This window comes from Sminthopsis crassicaudata, chromosome 3, assembly GCF_048593235.1.
Source record: "Sminthopsis crassicaudata isolate SCR6 chromosome 3, ASM4859323v1, whole genome shotgun sequence".
NCBI classification, from domain to species: Eukaryota; Metazoa; Chordata; class Mammalia; order Dasyuromorphia; family Dasyuridae; genus Sminthopsis; species Sminthopsis crassicaudata.
The window spans coordinates 531,634,642-531,652,350 of NC_133619.1; the positions used below are offsets into that span (position 1 = coordinate 531,634,642).

The 17,709-nt window shown below is 35.6% G+C and overlaps 1 protein-coding gene across 3 annotated transcripts; it reads left to right on the forward strand.

The window, feature by feature from the left end:
* The first annotated feature begins 898 nt into the window (after positions 1-898).
* On the forward strand, positions 899-17,506 carry MSANTD4 (Myb/SANT DNA binding domain containing 4 with coiled-coils). 3 transcript variants are annotated; one of them, XM_074304364.1, is made up of 4 exons: positions 929-1,012; positions 2,405-2,551; positions 14,557-15,170; positions 15,533-17,506. In XM_074304364.1, exons 3-4 carry the CDS (start codon positions 14,700-14,702, stop codon positions 16,109-16,111), a joined length of 1,050 nt encoding a protein of 349 aa, XP_074160465.1. In that variant the 5' UTR covers positions 929-1,012; positions 2,405-2,551; positions 14,557-14,699; the 3' UTR covers positions 16,112-17,506. The 3 variants fall into 3 exon arrangements, with proteins under 3 accessions (XP_074160464.1, XP_074160465.1, XP_074160466.1); XM_074304365.1 differs by having other exon boundaries at positions 998-1,012; positions 2,496-2,551; XM_074304363.1 differs by lacking the exon at positions 2,405-2,551 and having other exon boundaries at positions 899-1,012.
* The last annotated feature ends 203 nt before the right edge of the window (positions 17,507-17,709 follow it).

A 17,709-nucleotide genomic window follows, 5' to 3' on the forward strand; every position in this document is an offset into this window, starting at 1 on the left:
TGTCACTGATCTGAACTAACTTAAAAATTTCCTCTCAGAAGCTGTCGGGCTAGAAAATTTGCATCTAAGAAAGCTCATTCTTGACTCATTTAAAATACAAAAGCTCTGGTGCCCTTATTCTTTTATTTATTTACAAGAATGTTTGAATGCGGTCGTGCACATGGGCGTTCCTGAAAGATCTGTTGGAGAGCTTAAAAGGTTAAATTCAGAAAAGCCCTAAGAAATGATATAAACCCTTTGTCCCTAACATATTTTTAGAAAATGTGTTAATTTTGATCGTGCAAAACTCTCATTCAGCAAGGTCATCAGCGCTAATGGAGGGCAAAGAGATCAGGTAAAAGCAACACTGAGTAAAGTGAAGTAGAAGGAACTCCGTCCTCCTCTCCTCCATTTATTTTATGGAGGAGACTGGAGAAAGGATTCAAGTATGTTCCATCCCAATAAATATATGTAGGGCTTATTTGGGACCACGGTCACGCCCTTTTCCTCTGGGGTTCACCTCTGGGCTCCTCTCCTTTACTCTGAAGTTTGTCTCCCACCCAGAGACATATCTAGGCCCACTTTTCCTTCCCTCCCCAGCAAAGAGCCCAGGTCATTGGAGACACTTGGCTGCCTTTACCTCGTTTAAACCCAACAGATTTGGAGATGGCAGGGGACCAATCCCCGTCGAGAACTTCCGTGATGGACAGCGGCGTGCACCAAAGAGAGAGCGCAGAAGTGGCAATAACGAATTCTGGTGCTGCAGCATTCCAGAGAAGGAACCCGGGGACCAGTTTGTGAGTTCGATTCCCATTGTGACGCTAACCTTGGGGCGGGCAGATCAGCCAGAATGACAGATCTTTGTGAACCAATGGCTTAACGACATCGCCTGAGTGGCAGCGATCTTCACCTATAGAGATACTGGAAAGGTAGAGGGGGCGGGCAGAAGGCGGCTGTGTAGGAGAGGAAAGAGGTGGCATAATTTATTTATTTTCTTGGTGGAGAAGTTCCGGAGGTGCAGGTGGGGCCGCAGGTGAGTGTTTCCCGCTAGGGGGAAATTTTTTCCGCGGAGGTGGAGGCCAGGGAGGGGCGCGGCTTTGCATAGCAGGTGAGGCGGCAGCCCCAACCCGAACCCGTGCTCCATGCCCTGTGCATGGCCGGAGCTCCTCCTCTCCAAATGGAGGGTAACCTCGCTGCAGAGAGAAAGGAGAGGGGGGGGGGGACCTCAGTCTCCTGGAGTCTTAATAATCTCTCTGGGAGGAAGAACCGAGGTCCTCCGCCCTGGCTCGGCCGCGATCCTATTCCTAACCCCTCCGCCGGCCGGCCCTGAGGCTGTGTAAGAGACGGTGCAAAGCGCCAGTGAAACCCTCGGAGCCCCATTCATCTCCTCCCAGCGGAGAAAAAAGGCCAGGAGGTGGGGGAGGGGCGTGGAGGAGGGGCGGACTCGGAAGGGGGATGGGAGGAAATCCTAGCTGCCTGGAAAACCAGACAATTCCTTCCTACGCTTAATAACTGCGGGTCACTAGCGGAAAGTGGTTGGCAGAAGATGTGTATTAAATCTCTGCCCCTGGCGGTGTCCGGGCAAATCACTGTCCTCATCTCTAAGAGTGACCTGCAAGATTTCTTCCCTCTTTAAGCCCGATTTTGTGCTTTACTATCCAATGTCAGCTTTCCCCTCTTACACCGGGTTCCCCTCTTACACCGGATTGCTCTTTCCCTTGGCCTTGTAATCAATCCTTTACAACCCCCCCAAAAAAAAAGAAAAAGAAAAAAGCCCCCTCCCCCCCAAAAAAAAAGAAAAGAAAAGAAGGAAAAAAAAAAAAAAAAACCTAAAACCAAAACTGGACGGAAATGTCTTCTCTCCTGCTTCACCGCCGTCCAATGGAATTCATCCCAGCCAGCAGCCTAGCCAGGGATTAAATTGTTTCCAGTTAGAAATTCTGCTGAGAAAACCTACTGCCCTAACCCCCCGACTTCTCCCTTTTCCAGACCATCTCCCTGACTTCGTTTCAGTAAACACAAATTGTATCAATTTCCCCCACCGGAATTAACCTTATGTGAGAATACGGGAGTGAGCAAAATTTACTTCCTAGTGTTTACTTTTTTTTCTCCTGGATTTAACATTTGTAGTTATTTTCTTGTAGCTGTAGCTTAACCCATGCCTTTTAGAAATCTTTTGAAGAAATGTTACCAGCCAGAATTTCCTGCCGTTTCTCCAAAGCATCGAATTCTCTCCGAGTCATTGTACCTCCGAAAACTTCCCCAAGGGGAAGGCTCCAGGGCTTTGCTATTGACCCTTCAGAAAAAACGAAGTCACCTTGCTAGGGAATGTTTCTGTAAGGGACAATGGTAAATCATGCTTTGCTGTCATTTGTAACTTTGAAGACATTTCAGGGTAGTTTCTTGGTTTTCAAACAAATGGCAGGATAAGTGTACCGAAGCAGAATTTCACACAATGGTCGTAGCCAAGCTTCCAATGGTACATGAGGGAGCAGCTTAGATAATTTTCTTCAAAGGTTCTGGGCCAAAACTTTGAGGAGGCTGAGATGTCATCGGGTTCTGCAAATAAATGGTAAGTACTTTGCAAATCAGAAAACAAAATTTTAAATTTTAAATTTTAAATTAAAAATTTAAAAAATTTTAGAAAAGTATTGTCATACTTAGCAGCAATTCTATCACTGTTTAACTTTGAGTACAAAGAACAAGAAGACATGCAGTATATATATGTATATATACACACATATATATGTATATATACATACACACACACACACATATATATATCAACTCCACAGATTTGAACAACTCTTAGTAAATTATTCAGGTGTTATGTTTACATTTCTGTTGAAAATTCTGATAATTTATGTGAACTGAGGTTTTTGAATTTTTAGTACTTTGAACTCATTGCTGGCAGAATGAGATAAAATATTTGAATTTTAAGAAATGTGAACATTTATGGAACTTAGTCTTGGGCAACTGACTAGTCTAAGTATTTTTTTAAAATGAAATTATTATTATGCAGGTCTTCCACAGCCTGGCTACAAACCAGTTTCAACTGTCACTCTTTTGCCTCCATCTAAATTTTACTAAAGCAGCTATGTTCCTTTTCTAACATCATACTATATTTCCCCCCTGCCATTCTATAAGCTTGAAATCCTTCTTCCCCACCCTGTGCTTTCCGTTCCAATCTTTACCAATAAAAATTCTATTAATTGCTCAAAGCAAGTATCACCTCTTGAAGAAATATACATTGAACAAGTGATAAGGATGAGGGTCCACCAATGAAAAGCCTATTTGCTCTACTGTCATCCTGGAAATATCACAAGCAAACAGATTCCCAACATATTGGGTGAACCCACTATGGCAAACTTATGGAAAAATATGGACAAAAAACTCAAAGGGTGAACAAGTATGGATGTCTTGTAAATCTAAGTTATTGGAAGTATTGTTCACAGATCCATTTGAGTTATTTTAGTGCACCACATGACCAAAAATCTTTCTCAAAATGTAAAAATCAAGATTGTCCTATAGCCTAGGATTAACATCCTTGATAATGAGAGACATATCAGTCCTTAAATTAGTAGCCTTGGGGTTAGGAAGATCTGAGTTCAAATCCTACCTTTGGCACTTACTGGCTTTGTGATCTGGGGAACAGATCTTTTAGCCTTTCAGTGTGACACATATAACTTTCTAACAGTAAAGTTGCATAATAGTTTTTAATTTAGATGTACATTGTTAGTTTATTCCTATAATGATGAATCACAGATTTAGACACCCTGTATACTCATCCAAACAATGAGGACTTTACTTCCTCTCATAGTCAGCCTTGTTTGAAAAGAATAAGACTAAAGCTAATGGCTGGTTGACAGACTCATCTATTTGCTACAAGAATTTCCCATATAGGTGCAGTATGCTGCTGGTGTATTATCTGTACCCTAGATTTCCTTCTTTGGCTTGTAAATAAATGTTTTCTTTATGTATCCAACCCAGTAATGGTGTCATATAAACATGACTAAACATTTTCACTCTTTTCTGGTTAGATAGCTTATTTTACTATTTTACTTAAAACACTCCTATTTAGTATAAATTGAACAAGTGATGAATCAGAATGAGTGAACTTTCTCAAGTCAAAAGATGCCTAGGTTGAAAAACTAGCACTGACACTTCCTAGCTAAACATCTAATCTTTTCAGATTTATTTAAATATATGTAAAATGGAGATAATTCTTCTAGTACTCTTACTACAATAACATTGTTAGGTTAGTTTCAATATAATTTCAAATGCTATATATGTCAGCTGTTTAATATCTATAAATGATATGAACTTAAGCAAGGGATAACAAGTGGATAGCTCAGTTCTGGTCTGTTCTCCATGTAATGTTAAAAAAAAAAGTATCCAGAGTTGGGTAGTTGTTTGGAGGATTTATAGGAAGACAAGGATGAATTGTAAAGGATTAGGTTCTGATCTCTGTATCATTGGAGGACATACCTACATTGAGGAGAAATCATGAATTCATTCAAGTGATTAAAAAAAAAAAAACACTTTAAGAAACCAGTTTTGATAACAATAAGATGTTTTATAACCCTAAGAAAGGAGGGACAGGAAGCTTCACTGTGATGTGTAACAGATGTCCTGTCATACTTTTCTGTTACTTAAAGAAAAGACTAACCTTATTCATTTGATTTTCTATTTATTGGTCTCATTGTTTTAGATACTGCTTAGGTAATTATAATCAGTAGACTTTGTCAGTACAGTAATTTTGCTCAAAATGGTTATTCATTCTCAGTTTGTATCAGATCTGCTGGATTTTGTAATGTTTATTTTCTGGGATAGCAGCAAAATGGTTTATTGGGTATCTGGATGTAGAGTCAAGAAGATTGGGCTTCAAATCTTGTCTCTGGTGCCTATTAGTTTTTTTTTGTTTTGTTTTGTTTTTTTATTTTTATATATAAATAGGTCAATTATTCCACATTTTGCTTCTGGTAATAATCTAGATTTATCTACTAAGTCATGTGTTGGTTACTATACATACTCTATGTTGATTTTTTTGGTATTATCAAACAATAATCCATTTATTGTCAGGTTGATGCCAGGTTAGGTGCTAGGAACATGAGAAAAATATTAGTCCCTGCCCTCAAGGAGTTTATTACATATAAACAGAATACATATAAAAGTATATGTAAGACACAAACATATGCAAAGGATTTCAAGGGAATGGGTGAGGGTGGGGCCTTAATAAAGAATCAGAAAAAGCTTCATGTAGTATACTTGAGTTTTGAAGGAAATTAGAGATTCTGGGATATAGTAAATAGGGACTGCATTATTGGCATGGGGGAGTATAGTGTGGATAAAATTGTTGAGACCAGAACAAACTAACCAAAAATTTAAGAAGCAACAGGCTTTATTGAGGCAAAGTGGGAGTCCCACCCATACCAAAAGAACAAAAGAACAGAGCTTCTATAGATTACATTTTAGCCTGGAGAGTATTGGGGCATTTCTTGATTGGACTAAGCTTGTTGCTGGGGTTTTACAGGGTAGGAGTTGGGGATGTAAAGGGTATTGGATAGGGCCTGTTGCTGAGGCTAATAACAGGAAAGGTTCTTTTTCAGGTTTGCTCTCTCTTTAATAGTTAGAATCATTCTGGATATTTGCTGTCTCAGCAGAAAGGAAGGGTGAAGACAGTGTGGGGATTATAACAGAGAAAAGATAGATTGCAGACAAAATGGAGTTGCTTTAGATCTCTCAGCCACCCAACAGTAAGAGTGTTCATTTTACCTTTGCTTCTTTTGAATTCCCCCTCTTCTCTCCCCTGCCACTGCCCCCATCTTGCTGCAGGCCCTTATCACTTCCACAGTTTGTCTATTTCTGTTATTGTAGGTAAGTCTGCTGTTGGGTGTCAGCAGCAAACCTCAGCCTACCCCAGTTTGCCCTTCACTCAGTTATGAAAATTACTAACCTGCTCTGGCCCATCTTTTCAAAACTCATATATTTTATATTTCCTACTCAGCCCACAATCTACTGACACTAGCTTTCTTGTTGTTATTTACGCAACATATTTAGTCTTCCAATTCCTGGCATTTTCACTGATTGTTCCCTGTACCTGGAATTTGATCTTCACTCATCTCTGCCTTCTGGTTTCCTTGGATCTCATTTTTCTTTTGTCTGTTGATGGCTTGTTGGCAGACTGTGCAAGGGAACAGAGATTAGAAGCCAAATAATATTTGCAAGAAACAGCAAGAAAGTCAGTTTGGCTAGGAGAAAAAAACATATTAAAAAAAAAGGGAGTCATGTATAATTCAACTGGAAAGATAATGTTGGAGCCAGATTATAAAAGGCCAAACCAAAATATTCATATTCTACCCTAGGGCTGCTAAGGAATAAAGTTTATTGAGTTTGAGAATGACAAGTCGTCAGACCTGTACTTTATTATTCCATATACTACAACAATATGGAAAATACATTGGATAGGAGAGACACTTGAGTCAGGGAGATCAATTAGGCCTATTTCAATGTTTCAAGTCATTAATGATAATGAAGATATGAGCTTGGGTAATGACTGTGAGTGGAAAGAAGGGGATTATGTAAGGCAGGTTGGGTAATAAAATGGACTAGCCTTGGCAATTGTTTATATATTTGGATTGATGGAAAGTGAGGAGTTGAGAGGAACTCCAAAATTGTAATTTTAGGTGAGTAGAGGTGTAGTGATACCTTGATGGAAATAAGTTTGGAAGAGGAGTGGATTGTTGGGAAAAGATACTGAGAGTTCTGTTTTTAACATTATATTTGAGTTCCCTATAAGACATCCAGTTTGAAATGCCAAATGGCTCAGTATTTTCTGATATATTTTCTTCCACTTAAATTAGTTTTAGTTCCTATGCCAATTCCAAATGAACAAATCTGGCAGTAGGTTTTCTGTGCTCACATTCATTGAAGGGTTTTGACTTTATTTTTCTATCTCTTTGTCTTTGTACTTTGGAGAGATGTACAGCCATTAAAAAAAAAAAATTAACACAGAATGTGGGTTTTGTAATTTTACCCCACTAAATTGACTTATGGAGGGGCATTGCTGGTACCTGCAGTTGGCAGGGAGGGACAAGTCTTTTCCTCTTCTTCCAAAGGAAGAAATCTGCTGAAAAGAGATTCCGATTTTTTTGTCACAAAAGAGTTATTAGTAATTTCTGTACATATAGCAGACTGCTGTGAGGTGTGCACTATCAGGGATCATAAAAAACAAATAAGAGACTCTGGATTCTGCTTTTCAGGAACTAAAACAGGAACTTAGCTCCCATGGCAAGAGTTACCATAAAATAGAGGGGAATACACTATCAAAACAGTTTTGTTTCAGGGTCTCTTGTGGCCATGAAGAATGTAAGAAAGGTAATAATTATGGGGTCACTGAGAACCACTCCATAAATTGGATAATATAGGAATAACTTTTATGTTGAAATTGCTTCTTTTTTATGATAGATCTTGAGGATTGTAAGAATTGTTTTATTCATTTTGATGTTTTTATATAAAATGTTGGATTAGCTAAGCTCCTATCAGCTTTGGTTTATCATAGTAAGATTAAGATTCTATATATAAACTGTTTGGACATGTATACATATATTGTATTTAATTTATACTTTAACACATTGAACATGTATTGGTCAGCCTGTCATCTGGGAGGGGGGAAGGAGGAGAAAAATGAAAACAAAAGGTTTGGCAATTATCAATGTTGTAAAATTACCCATGCATATATCTGGTAAATAAAAACTATTTTAAAAAAAGATTATATATATATTAAATGTCCACAAGTAGACACCATACTTTTGGTAATAGTAAATGTCAATATAGGTATCAGGGTACAGAAGCTTGTCAAATACTTTCCTGACTTAGTTGATTTTGGTTTTAACCTTAAATATCTCTTAGACTTCATAAAAGATAATTCATTTTGGGAAGTTTTCTTATGTTCATTTTCTGCATTAGTATTAGTATATTATATACTTTTTTGGGGGGGGGGTAAAATCAGATCTTTATTCCCAAAGTGTTCATTTTCTGCCTTTCTGAATCTGTAGTTCTTACTGACCTCCATTTCAGCAGTGCCTCATTGCAGTTCAGAAGATAGTTATTCCACATCAGTGCTTAGAATAAAGAGAGTACAATAGGGGAATTTTTCAAAGTAATATTAACCACATAAGAACAACAAAACAACGGAAATTGTTAGAATCTGGAAATAAAAATAAAACATTACAAAAATCTTTGAAATTAGTAATAGTGGAATATTATTCTTTTTCTATAAGGATTTGACGTCTGTTAATATATACTAAACTGGAAAGGCATAGTACTAGAATAGTCTGCTTACTGACAGACATCAACAAAGAGGAGAAAGAAATCAAGGGCAAAGAGAACTATTAGGAGTAGTATACTATTATAGAAATACCAACAATAGAAACAAAACAGAACTCACTATTTGGAAGAGCTGAAGGAGCCAGGAATTTTCCATTCCCTTATCTTGAGACTGTACCTACTTAAACCTTCTGTATCTTTATACATACATAGCCACATATAAAAATACTTGAAGATGCACATATGCATGCATGAAAGAATTCTGTATGGATCTCTATATCACATATATTTCCTATTTGTGTCTCCTGTGCTTAGAACAATGACATAGTAAAACACTCAGCAAATGACTCTTAAGTCCTAAAATAAGAATCTAATGTCTTCTTTTGTAATAGAAAGTTTATTAAAATAAAATTAGAAATATTTCTTGTGCAATAGAAAGGCTACTAATGGTATAATCACACTGCTCTGCCAGGCTCATTCAACACCAGGTATCAATCTTTACTGTTCTCATCAGCCATCACTTTTCATCCTCTCTTGACATTAAAAAACAAAACAAAACAAAACAAAACAAACAAAAAAAATCCCACTCCCCAATGAACACATCATAATGTGGTCTCTAATTCTGTCTTCTACATTAAAAAAAAAAAAAAAAAAAAAAAAAAAAAAACAACTTCCAGAAAAGAATATTTTAACCTGCCTTGATAACAGTTTTCTAGTCTTTGGCCACTTTTAATATCAGGAAAATTTTCCTCAACGCTAATTATTAATTCCTTACAATTTTGCTTAACATCTAACACTGAGATTCTTCAAGATGAATCCTTGTACCTTTCCAGAGTAGATAGTACTAACTCATATTTGGGGTTTTGTTTGCTGCTATCCCTACTACTGTTAGTCCCCTGATTGCCTGGGGCACCTCTTATCCATGGTTTTAATTCCAGCCCTTTACTCATTTTTCCTAGTCTACTTTGAATACTTCAAGTTTGGCATATCTGTTTTAGGTGGCATGGGGCAATAGAATGAACAGTAATATATTTAGCAGTAACAAACATAATGGAAGGAGGCTGCTTAAAGCTTTTTATATGATAATCTATTTTTACTAATTTTTTTTCTTTCACAAATAATGAAGAATTTGGTATTCCTAAAATGTCTGGCTAATTCACAATGTTGTTAGTGCAATTTTGTTTTGTTTTATATTTCATAGTCCTAGAAATTATAGATGGGTTTGTTAAATCATCTTGCTCATTCCTCAGAGGCTGGTGGTTCATAATTGCTCTGTAATATACTTTTGGAAAGCTGTTAGTTTGAGTAGTATGATTTTAAATAAAAAGTGAAACAATCTCTTAACATTTCAGTTTCTCCTCATCTATAAAATTAGGGTGTTATCTAGTGATTTAGACTTTATAGATTTTATTTTTTGTTTCTAATCTTCATCCTATTACTTTAGCTCAAACATTCTAGGAAGAAAAGTATTTTTAAAATAACAGCAGAAAACTTTGATAATAACAGCCAATAGTTACTTTTTCTTTCCTCCCTCCCTCCCTCCCTTTCTGCCTTCCCTCCCTTCCTTTCTTTCCCTTCCTTCCTTCTTTGCAATTGGGGTTAAGTGACTGGCTCAGGATCACGAAGTTAAGAAGTGTTAAATGTTTGAGGTTGGATTTCAACTCAAGTCCTCTTGAATACAGGCTTGGTGCTCTATCCACTTCACCATTTAACTGCCCGTCCAATAGTTACTTATTATAGAATGTTATAAAAAACACAAAAGTTATAAAAACCTATAGTTCAAATCTTTGATTACATTTATTGTTATCTGCTTATATTTTAAATCATGACATCCTTTAATAATGTTTTGGTATTTAGACTCTAAAGTTTTGACCTAAAGAGTAATATAGTAAAAAAAAAATGCTTTAAAATTATTACCTAAGAAATATTTTAAACTTTTTAAAAATACATATTTTTTTACATGGCTAAGCCAGAAGTTCCCAAAATTTCTTGGCTTTCATTATTCTGCCTCAGAATTCAGAATATTTTTCCTGGTACTGGTAGCCAAAATAAATATCTACCAGTTACATTTATTAAATAGATCCAAACAGCTTAATAAGGAGGATTACTGTAAAGAGAATTCATGTTCAGGGATGATTTGGACTAAATGGTCTGAGGGTTCTCCCAATTCTGATTCTTTAAAAATATTAAAATTATTTAAAGCTATTATGAATTCAGTAATGCTTTTAAATGAATTTGCATTGTAATCATATCTTTATACAGTTGAAAAATAATACATACTTAGTCTATAGAATATGTATTTACATATGTGTGTATGAAACATGTCATCAAGTATATGGCACTACACTAAGTTTTGGAGCTATAAAGAGACAAGAATAAGATGATCTTTGTCCTCAAGGGGGCTCATATTTTACTTCTGTTAAACAGTACAATATGGGAGGAGTTACAGGTTAGAGATCACTGTTCTAGTGTAAACCTTCATTTATAAAATGCAAAATGAGAAACAGAGTTTAAATTACTTAAGGTCATACTGGCATTAAGTAGCAAAGGTGAAGTTTGAACCTTTTTTTTTGTTGTTAAGTGCGGACTTAACATCTAGTAAGAACCTAACATCTAGATTATTTTAATCAAAATCTTACCCTTTTTATAATCCTTTTAATAAACCTTTTCCAAAACGGCACTAGTTTTGCAAAAATATAATTGTCTCATTGTCCCAAATTTACATCTGTGTACAAGCATAAATGAGAAATTGTTGACTTCTTTCTTTAATCAAAAATTCATATCATTTAAATAATGTTCCCCCAATCAAACAATTAAACCCTTAGTAATTATTATTATTATATGAAATATAACCACTGTAACATTGAACTAGAAAAATATTCTATTAAATTCTTTTGTTCCTTAACTTTATAATAGCTGTGGATTCTGTAACTCTTAGAAGAACAATATATAAATATGTATGTACATGCACATACATAATAGATACTCATACATGTGTGTATATACACATGTATACTCTGTACACATTGTACTCTAGACCATTAGGGAAATTTTTTCAACTTTGAGACAGATTTTCTTGAATGTTTTCCCTGTAGACTTAGTTTTTGTTTTTGTTTTTTCTTTTTCTTTCTTTTTTTTTTTAAATTAGTATATAGCTTTTTATTTACAAGATATGCATGGGTAATTTTTCAGCATTGATAATTGCAAAACCTTTTTTTCCAATTTTTCCCCTCCTTCCCCCCACCCCCTCTCCCAAGGTGGCAGGTTGACCAATACATGTTACATATGTTAAAGTATATGTTAAATATAATATATGTATACATCAGTTCATGTAAGTCTCTCCAGGCCTCTCTCTGTTCATCCTGCTGGTCATTTCTTACAGAACAATAATATTCCATAACATTCATATACCACAATTTATTCAGCCATTCTCCAATTGATGGGCATCCACTTGGTTTCCAGTTTTGGGCCACTACAAAGAGGATCTGTAGACTTAGTTTAAATAAAGTAGAGCTTACTATGATTTTCTGGCATAGCAAAAATATCAGAGCTGTTTATCTTTTCCTTCTCCAGCTTAATTTTACAAATGAAGAAATTGCAGCAAACAGGATCATACAGCTACTAAGCATCCAGATTTGAGACCAGATTTGAACTTAGGAAAATGAGTTTTTATTACTCCAGGCATGAAACTGTATTGATTGTGCCACCTAACTTTCATTCTTGCTTACTCCATATATCCTGGATGCAAAAGACAGTACGTAGTTTAAGAGCTCTAACTTTGTTTTTATTCTGTAAACTGTACAGGATAAAAGTAAAACCAGTAGTCATGAATATGACCTCTTACTATTTACCTTTTTCCTCCATTAGAACAATGAATTGCCTTAGAAACTTGAGGAAAACCTTTCTTTCATCCTTTCATGATATACTTAAAAAAGAATCTACCCATTGTTAAGAGTTTATATTAAGGATTTTTGTCCCATATTACATTATGAAATGAATTTTAAAAGCACTGTTTTTAACCTCATTTGTTTTCCTATATTGCTGATCCCTGGCTCTGTTTTTAGATTTAAGGCTTTTGTGAAATTTTCAAAACAAAAGCAGTTGCAAGTCACTTTATGATTCATGAAGATAAAGTACAATTATATGTTCTATAGAACTTTGTGTGAATGTGTTAGGGACCTTACAAAGAGGAAAAAGAAGGAAGTCAGAAAATCAAATTTTTAGAAAACTTTAGACATCAAAAATTATTGAATATACACACAACATATACAACTATATGTGTGTGTGTGTGTGTGTGTGTGTGTGTGTGTGTGTGTGTGTGTGTGTGTGTGTATGTGTCTTGTAAGGGTCCAAAGAAAGGTCAGGCAAGCACAATTGAGATGTAAGTGGACCAATGGTCTGTATCCCCAGATGTGCTTGAGAGTTGAGAACTTAGGGACTTCCTTTGTGGGTGGGACCTCCACCCATGGTGGGAACCTAGATCTGGCAATGAAGTCTCCATTGGCTTGTGTCTGACCTCATTGACCCTATTTAAGCTCTGGACAGGAAGAGCGTCTCTTCCCTCTTTTCCCCCTCTCACCTGGAGACTGGACTTGGAAGTCGCTACTAAGGTATGTGCAGGAGGTCATAGAGTAGATGTGATTTACGAGAATAAAATCTAAGCTTGTTCATTTATACTCCCGGGTGCTCTGTTGTGCTTCAAACTACTTCCATGTGAGATAGTAGCCAGAGGATTCTGAGGACCTCAAAACAGAGGTGAGATTGATATTATTGATATATTTGCCAGTTTTTCTTTGATAGGCCTAGGAATAAGGACCGGTTAGCATTAGTTAGGGGAGAGTAAAAACCCTAACAGTATGTTACAGTATATATGAGATATATGTATGTTTGTGCATTTTTATATTATATATTTATGAGATATATGTATGTTTATATCTTTTTACATTCACATATGAAATATGCACATGTATATATGCAAATATATGCAGATATAATGTGTGTATCTATCTAGGTAGATTATAGATATATGAATATATTTTGGTGGGAAGAAAAGGGGATAGGAATTCAGATGGAATTACTGATCTTTAATGTAGGAGTGAGCATTTGATCAAAAGGTGAGGAATCTCCTTTATAACTGATAATATTTATTTTTTATACTCATCAAATGTTTTATGTTGGTTTTAAAAACTTAGTGAGTCATGAATGCAATGTGACTTAGTAGATATAGATTCAATGTTGGAATTTGACTAGAGTGTACTTCTGACACATACTTGCAGTTTGACCATGAGCAAGTTACAACCTCAGGAAACTAAAAACAACTATTGATTTTTAGGCAAATAGCCCATTGTTCTAAGACTAACTTCTTAGAAAGAGGTCTGGAATTGGAATCAGAAAATCTGGATTTAAGATATAGCTTTACTATTTATTTAACCATGTGATCATAAGGGAGTTAGGGATTCGGTGTTTTAATAATTTGTAAAAATGAGAATGAAAATACTTGTACTATCATCATTATAAGACTACTGTGAGAAAAGTGCTCAATAAATAAGAAACCACAGTGTAACTAAATGTGTACTGTTATGATTAGTTTCCTTTGGTGGTTTAAGATTTTTCTTACTGTTTTTTGTTCATTTCTTTTCTGAAAACTTACTTTAAACACCATAGTATTAAGAGGTCTTTGAGGTTATAGTATCATTTCAGCCTAAGTACAGTGATAGTTGTTCAGAATTCATTCATTTCAGGTTTTTTTTTTTTTTTTTTTTTTTTTTTTTTTTTTTTTTTCTGATGGGGCCTGAGGGCAGGGTAAGAATGGAGGAAGGATTAGACTTGTGCTTTTATTAATAAAGGGAACTTCTGGTGAGGAAATTTTCTTGCATATTGCAGATCTATTCTGCCAGATCTACAAGTTAAAATCTAAGGAGTTATCTGGGTCACTGCGAAGTTAAATGAATAATCCTGGGTCACAAAGTCAGTAGTACATAGCAGACCTTCCTAATTCCAAGGCCATGGCTACTCACTGCTAGTAACTCCTCCCATTGAAACCTCCAATATTACCCCTATAATTACACTGTAAATTGAAGTGTTAAAAATTTTGTTTTGTTTCTTTCTCTTCTCAGTGGCCAGTTTGGCATAATGATTCTTTGTTTTTGAACAAAGTTTATTAGGTGAAGTATGCACCACATGCATTGGAAATTGATTTGGGTTTTTTGATTGATTTTTTTTTTTTCTTTTTATTCTTTTTCCCTTTAGGATCCAACCTATACTTCTAGCTGAGTAGAGAACTGTAATTTTAAAACAAAGTGCCAACTAGGGATTGTCTTTGGTCCCTGAAATTTCTAGGCATCATTCAATACTTTTACACTGACAGTAAAAATTGTATTCAAGTTGGAAAAATGAAGCAGTTGAAAAGAAAAAGGAAAAGCAATTTTAGTGTTCAAGAAACTCAGACTCTTTTGAAAGAAATTAGTAAGCGGAAAGATATCATATTTTCCAAGCAGCTCAATACAACAATTAATGAGATGAAACGGAAGGCTTGGGAAGAGATTGCTGAGTGTGTGAATGCTGTGGGGGAAGGAGAACAAAGAACTGGGACTGAGGTGAAAAGGCGATATCTTGACTGGCGAGCACTTATGAAGAGGAAATGGTTGAAGGCGAACATAAAGCTGGTGGGCTCTGGCTACCCCATTTCATCACCAGATTTCAATGACTCTATCACTGAAGAGCTGGATGAAAAGATTTTATTTCCAAATGAGTCAAATTTGGATTGGCAAAATACAGCTGATTTCAAGGAAGCAAGTGGCTCCTTAACAGAAGTCAAAGAGGAAGAAGAGGAAGAAGAAATGAAGGGTCCACAGCATTTTGAAGTAAGTGGCTAGCTTGGTTTTGTGTGCAGTGCTAATGTGTAGTCCTTGAGTACTTGAGAAGAATATATGTGTATGTATGTATATATTTGCATTTGTATGTGTGTATATATATGTAATGCACACATGCACATATACCTTTATATATGCACAGAAACATGTTTCCTATGGTAGTCTTGAGATTTTCATACAGCTTTTTAAAAAGTGAGATGGGTGTGTATGCTTTGACATCTAGGAAATTTTAGCATGCATTTTTATTTTGTGTGGCAAAGCAATCCAGATTTTAAACAGTATTGGGAATTAAAGTGCTTTTACTGAAGTTGCAAATAAATACTTAAAAAGTCCTCTTTTTTTTTTTCTTGCAGTTTGAAATGGAGGAGGAGGAGGAAGCAATGTTATCTTCCGTGGTACCAGATTCTAAGAGGGAAAACGAGCTTGATGATTTCCCCCACATCAAAGAATTTGGTACTCTTTCTTCAATACAGCCTCAAACTACCTATGATGATTCCTATTTACTTATAACCTTGGAGAAACAGAAGCTTGAGATAGAAAAGCAACGGCTAGATATTGAGGCAGAAAGGTTACAGATAGAAAAAGAACGTCTACAAATCGAGAAGGAACGGTTATGGCATTTAGACATGGAGCATGAAAGACTCCAAGTAGAGAAAGAGCGTCTGCAGATCGAAAGAGAAAAATTGAGGTTACAGGTTGTCCATTTGGAGAAACCTGCTTTGGAAAATGATCTTGGCCAAGCAGAAAAAAACATTCTGCAGCCTCTGGATTTAGAGACTGAGAAATTGAAACTTGAGAAAGAACGCTTGCAACTGGAAAAAGATAGGTTGCAGTTTTTAAAGTTTGAATCTGAGAAGCTTCAGATTGAAAAGGAACGCTTACAGATAGAAAAAGAACGGCTTCGTATTCAGAGGGAGGGACACTTGAAATGAATTTTCTAAATTTCCATAAATAATGAATAGCTTCATGTAAAGGTTTATAAGTCATAGGTAGGATTTCTCTAAATCAAGTAGCAACAAGATAGTTGCTTTTTTTTTTTTTAGCTGTTTTTCTGTCAGTGTACTTAAAATTTAAAAAAAAAAGGTAGGCAATAACTCATTGTGACTAAGTAGTACATATTTTATGTGATATAGCTTTTTCACTATAGGAAAAATGAATGTGCTATTCTCTTCCATTCAGTAATGTTATATAGAATGTTGTGTGATACGTGTCCAGGATACATAAGCACCTTCATGTTTAGGCTAATTGTATAATTTCAATATTCTATTAACTTTGCTCCTAAAACTACAGACAGGTGAAATAAATTCACATTGGTTATTTAAATGACCAAAACATTAAATACTAAATATGTAGAAATGTGTAGTTATCTTATAGTGTATTGAATGATAATAATCCTTTTTCCCTCACACACACTTCAGTTTATAAACAGCCATTTAAGATTCAGCAGTTCAGGAATTGTTAGGGATTTACCTAAAATAAATCACATTTGAAGACTGTTCAATTTATCCTGATGACTGGATATTTTTGTCAGTATCAAACCTATGTAGACACAGCTGCAGAATTAATCCCTTTTCTTGAGTCCTACAAAAAACTATCTTCTCTATGTTAACTAAAAACTTGAACAAGTAAATGGGTGAGCATGATAGAAATTTTTGCAGTTGTACATGAGTTTAAATCCTGTGGCAATTTTTAGGCTTTTAAAAAATGGAGTTGTGGGGAGGGGCATACATTTTAAGACAAAATGGATTTCTTCCTTATGCCCCACTCCAAGGAATAATATTTGTTTCATCAACTCTATTGGCACTAATCACAGAAACTTAGGATTTATTTAAATTGGAGAAAATCCTCTCCTTAATACTGGAGGTGCTTCCTCCATGCTCAGGTCACAACCCCTGCTCCAACTACTGTTGGTGGGTTAGGGTGTAGAGCTATTGCTTCCTGGGCTGGTTCTGGGAATTGAAGTCTTCCATTGATCAATTTAGCACCTTTCATGAGCACTACATTCACTTTAGAAAAAAAAAATAGGGAGGAGAAGAGAAAATGGAAACATCTTTCAACTAGATCTTTTGTATTTTCTGTTTTGTACAACTGAAGCCTAGCACTTAATTCATCTCACACATTGAGAGAACTTGACTGGCTGTGTATTTGCTCCTTGTGAAATCCAGAGTGGCTTGCTGATGTGTAGAACTAGAACATATGCCATAGATTACACATACATAGGTTATATGTGTCTAGGTATGTTTGTACTTCCTGACTCTGCAAATAGTGTTATTTTTCTATTGTTGAGACAACCATTTCTGCCATAGAAATAAATTTACTTATACTGACGGAATATGGTTCTGTTATTTCGAGTAGGGTGCCCAATTGAAGTAAATGGGATTATTGTGCTTGGGACGTGGATTTTGAGATGGTAATCAATCTTTAGAATTGTCTCCTTAAGCATAGAAAAAATTGAGAACAAATGCTTCTGTTCCTACCACTTATGAGAATCGCAGAATTTTGGAGTTGGAGTGGAGAGTATAAGCACCAT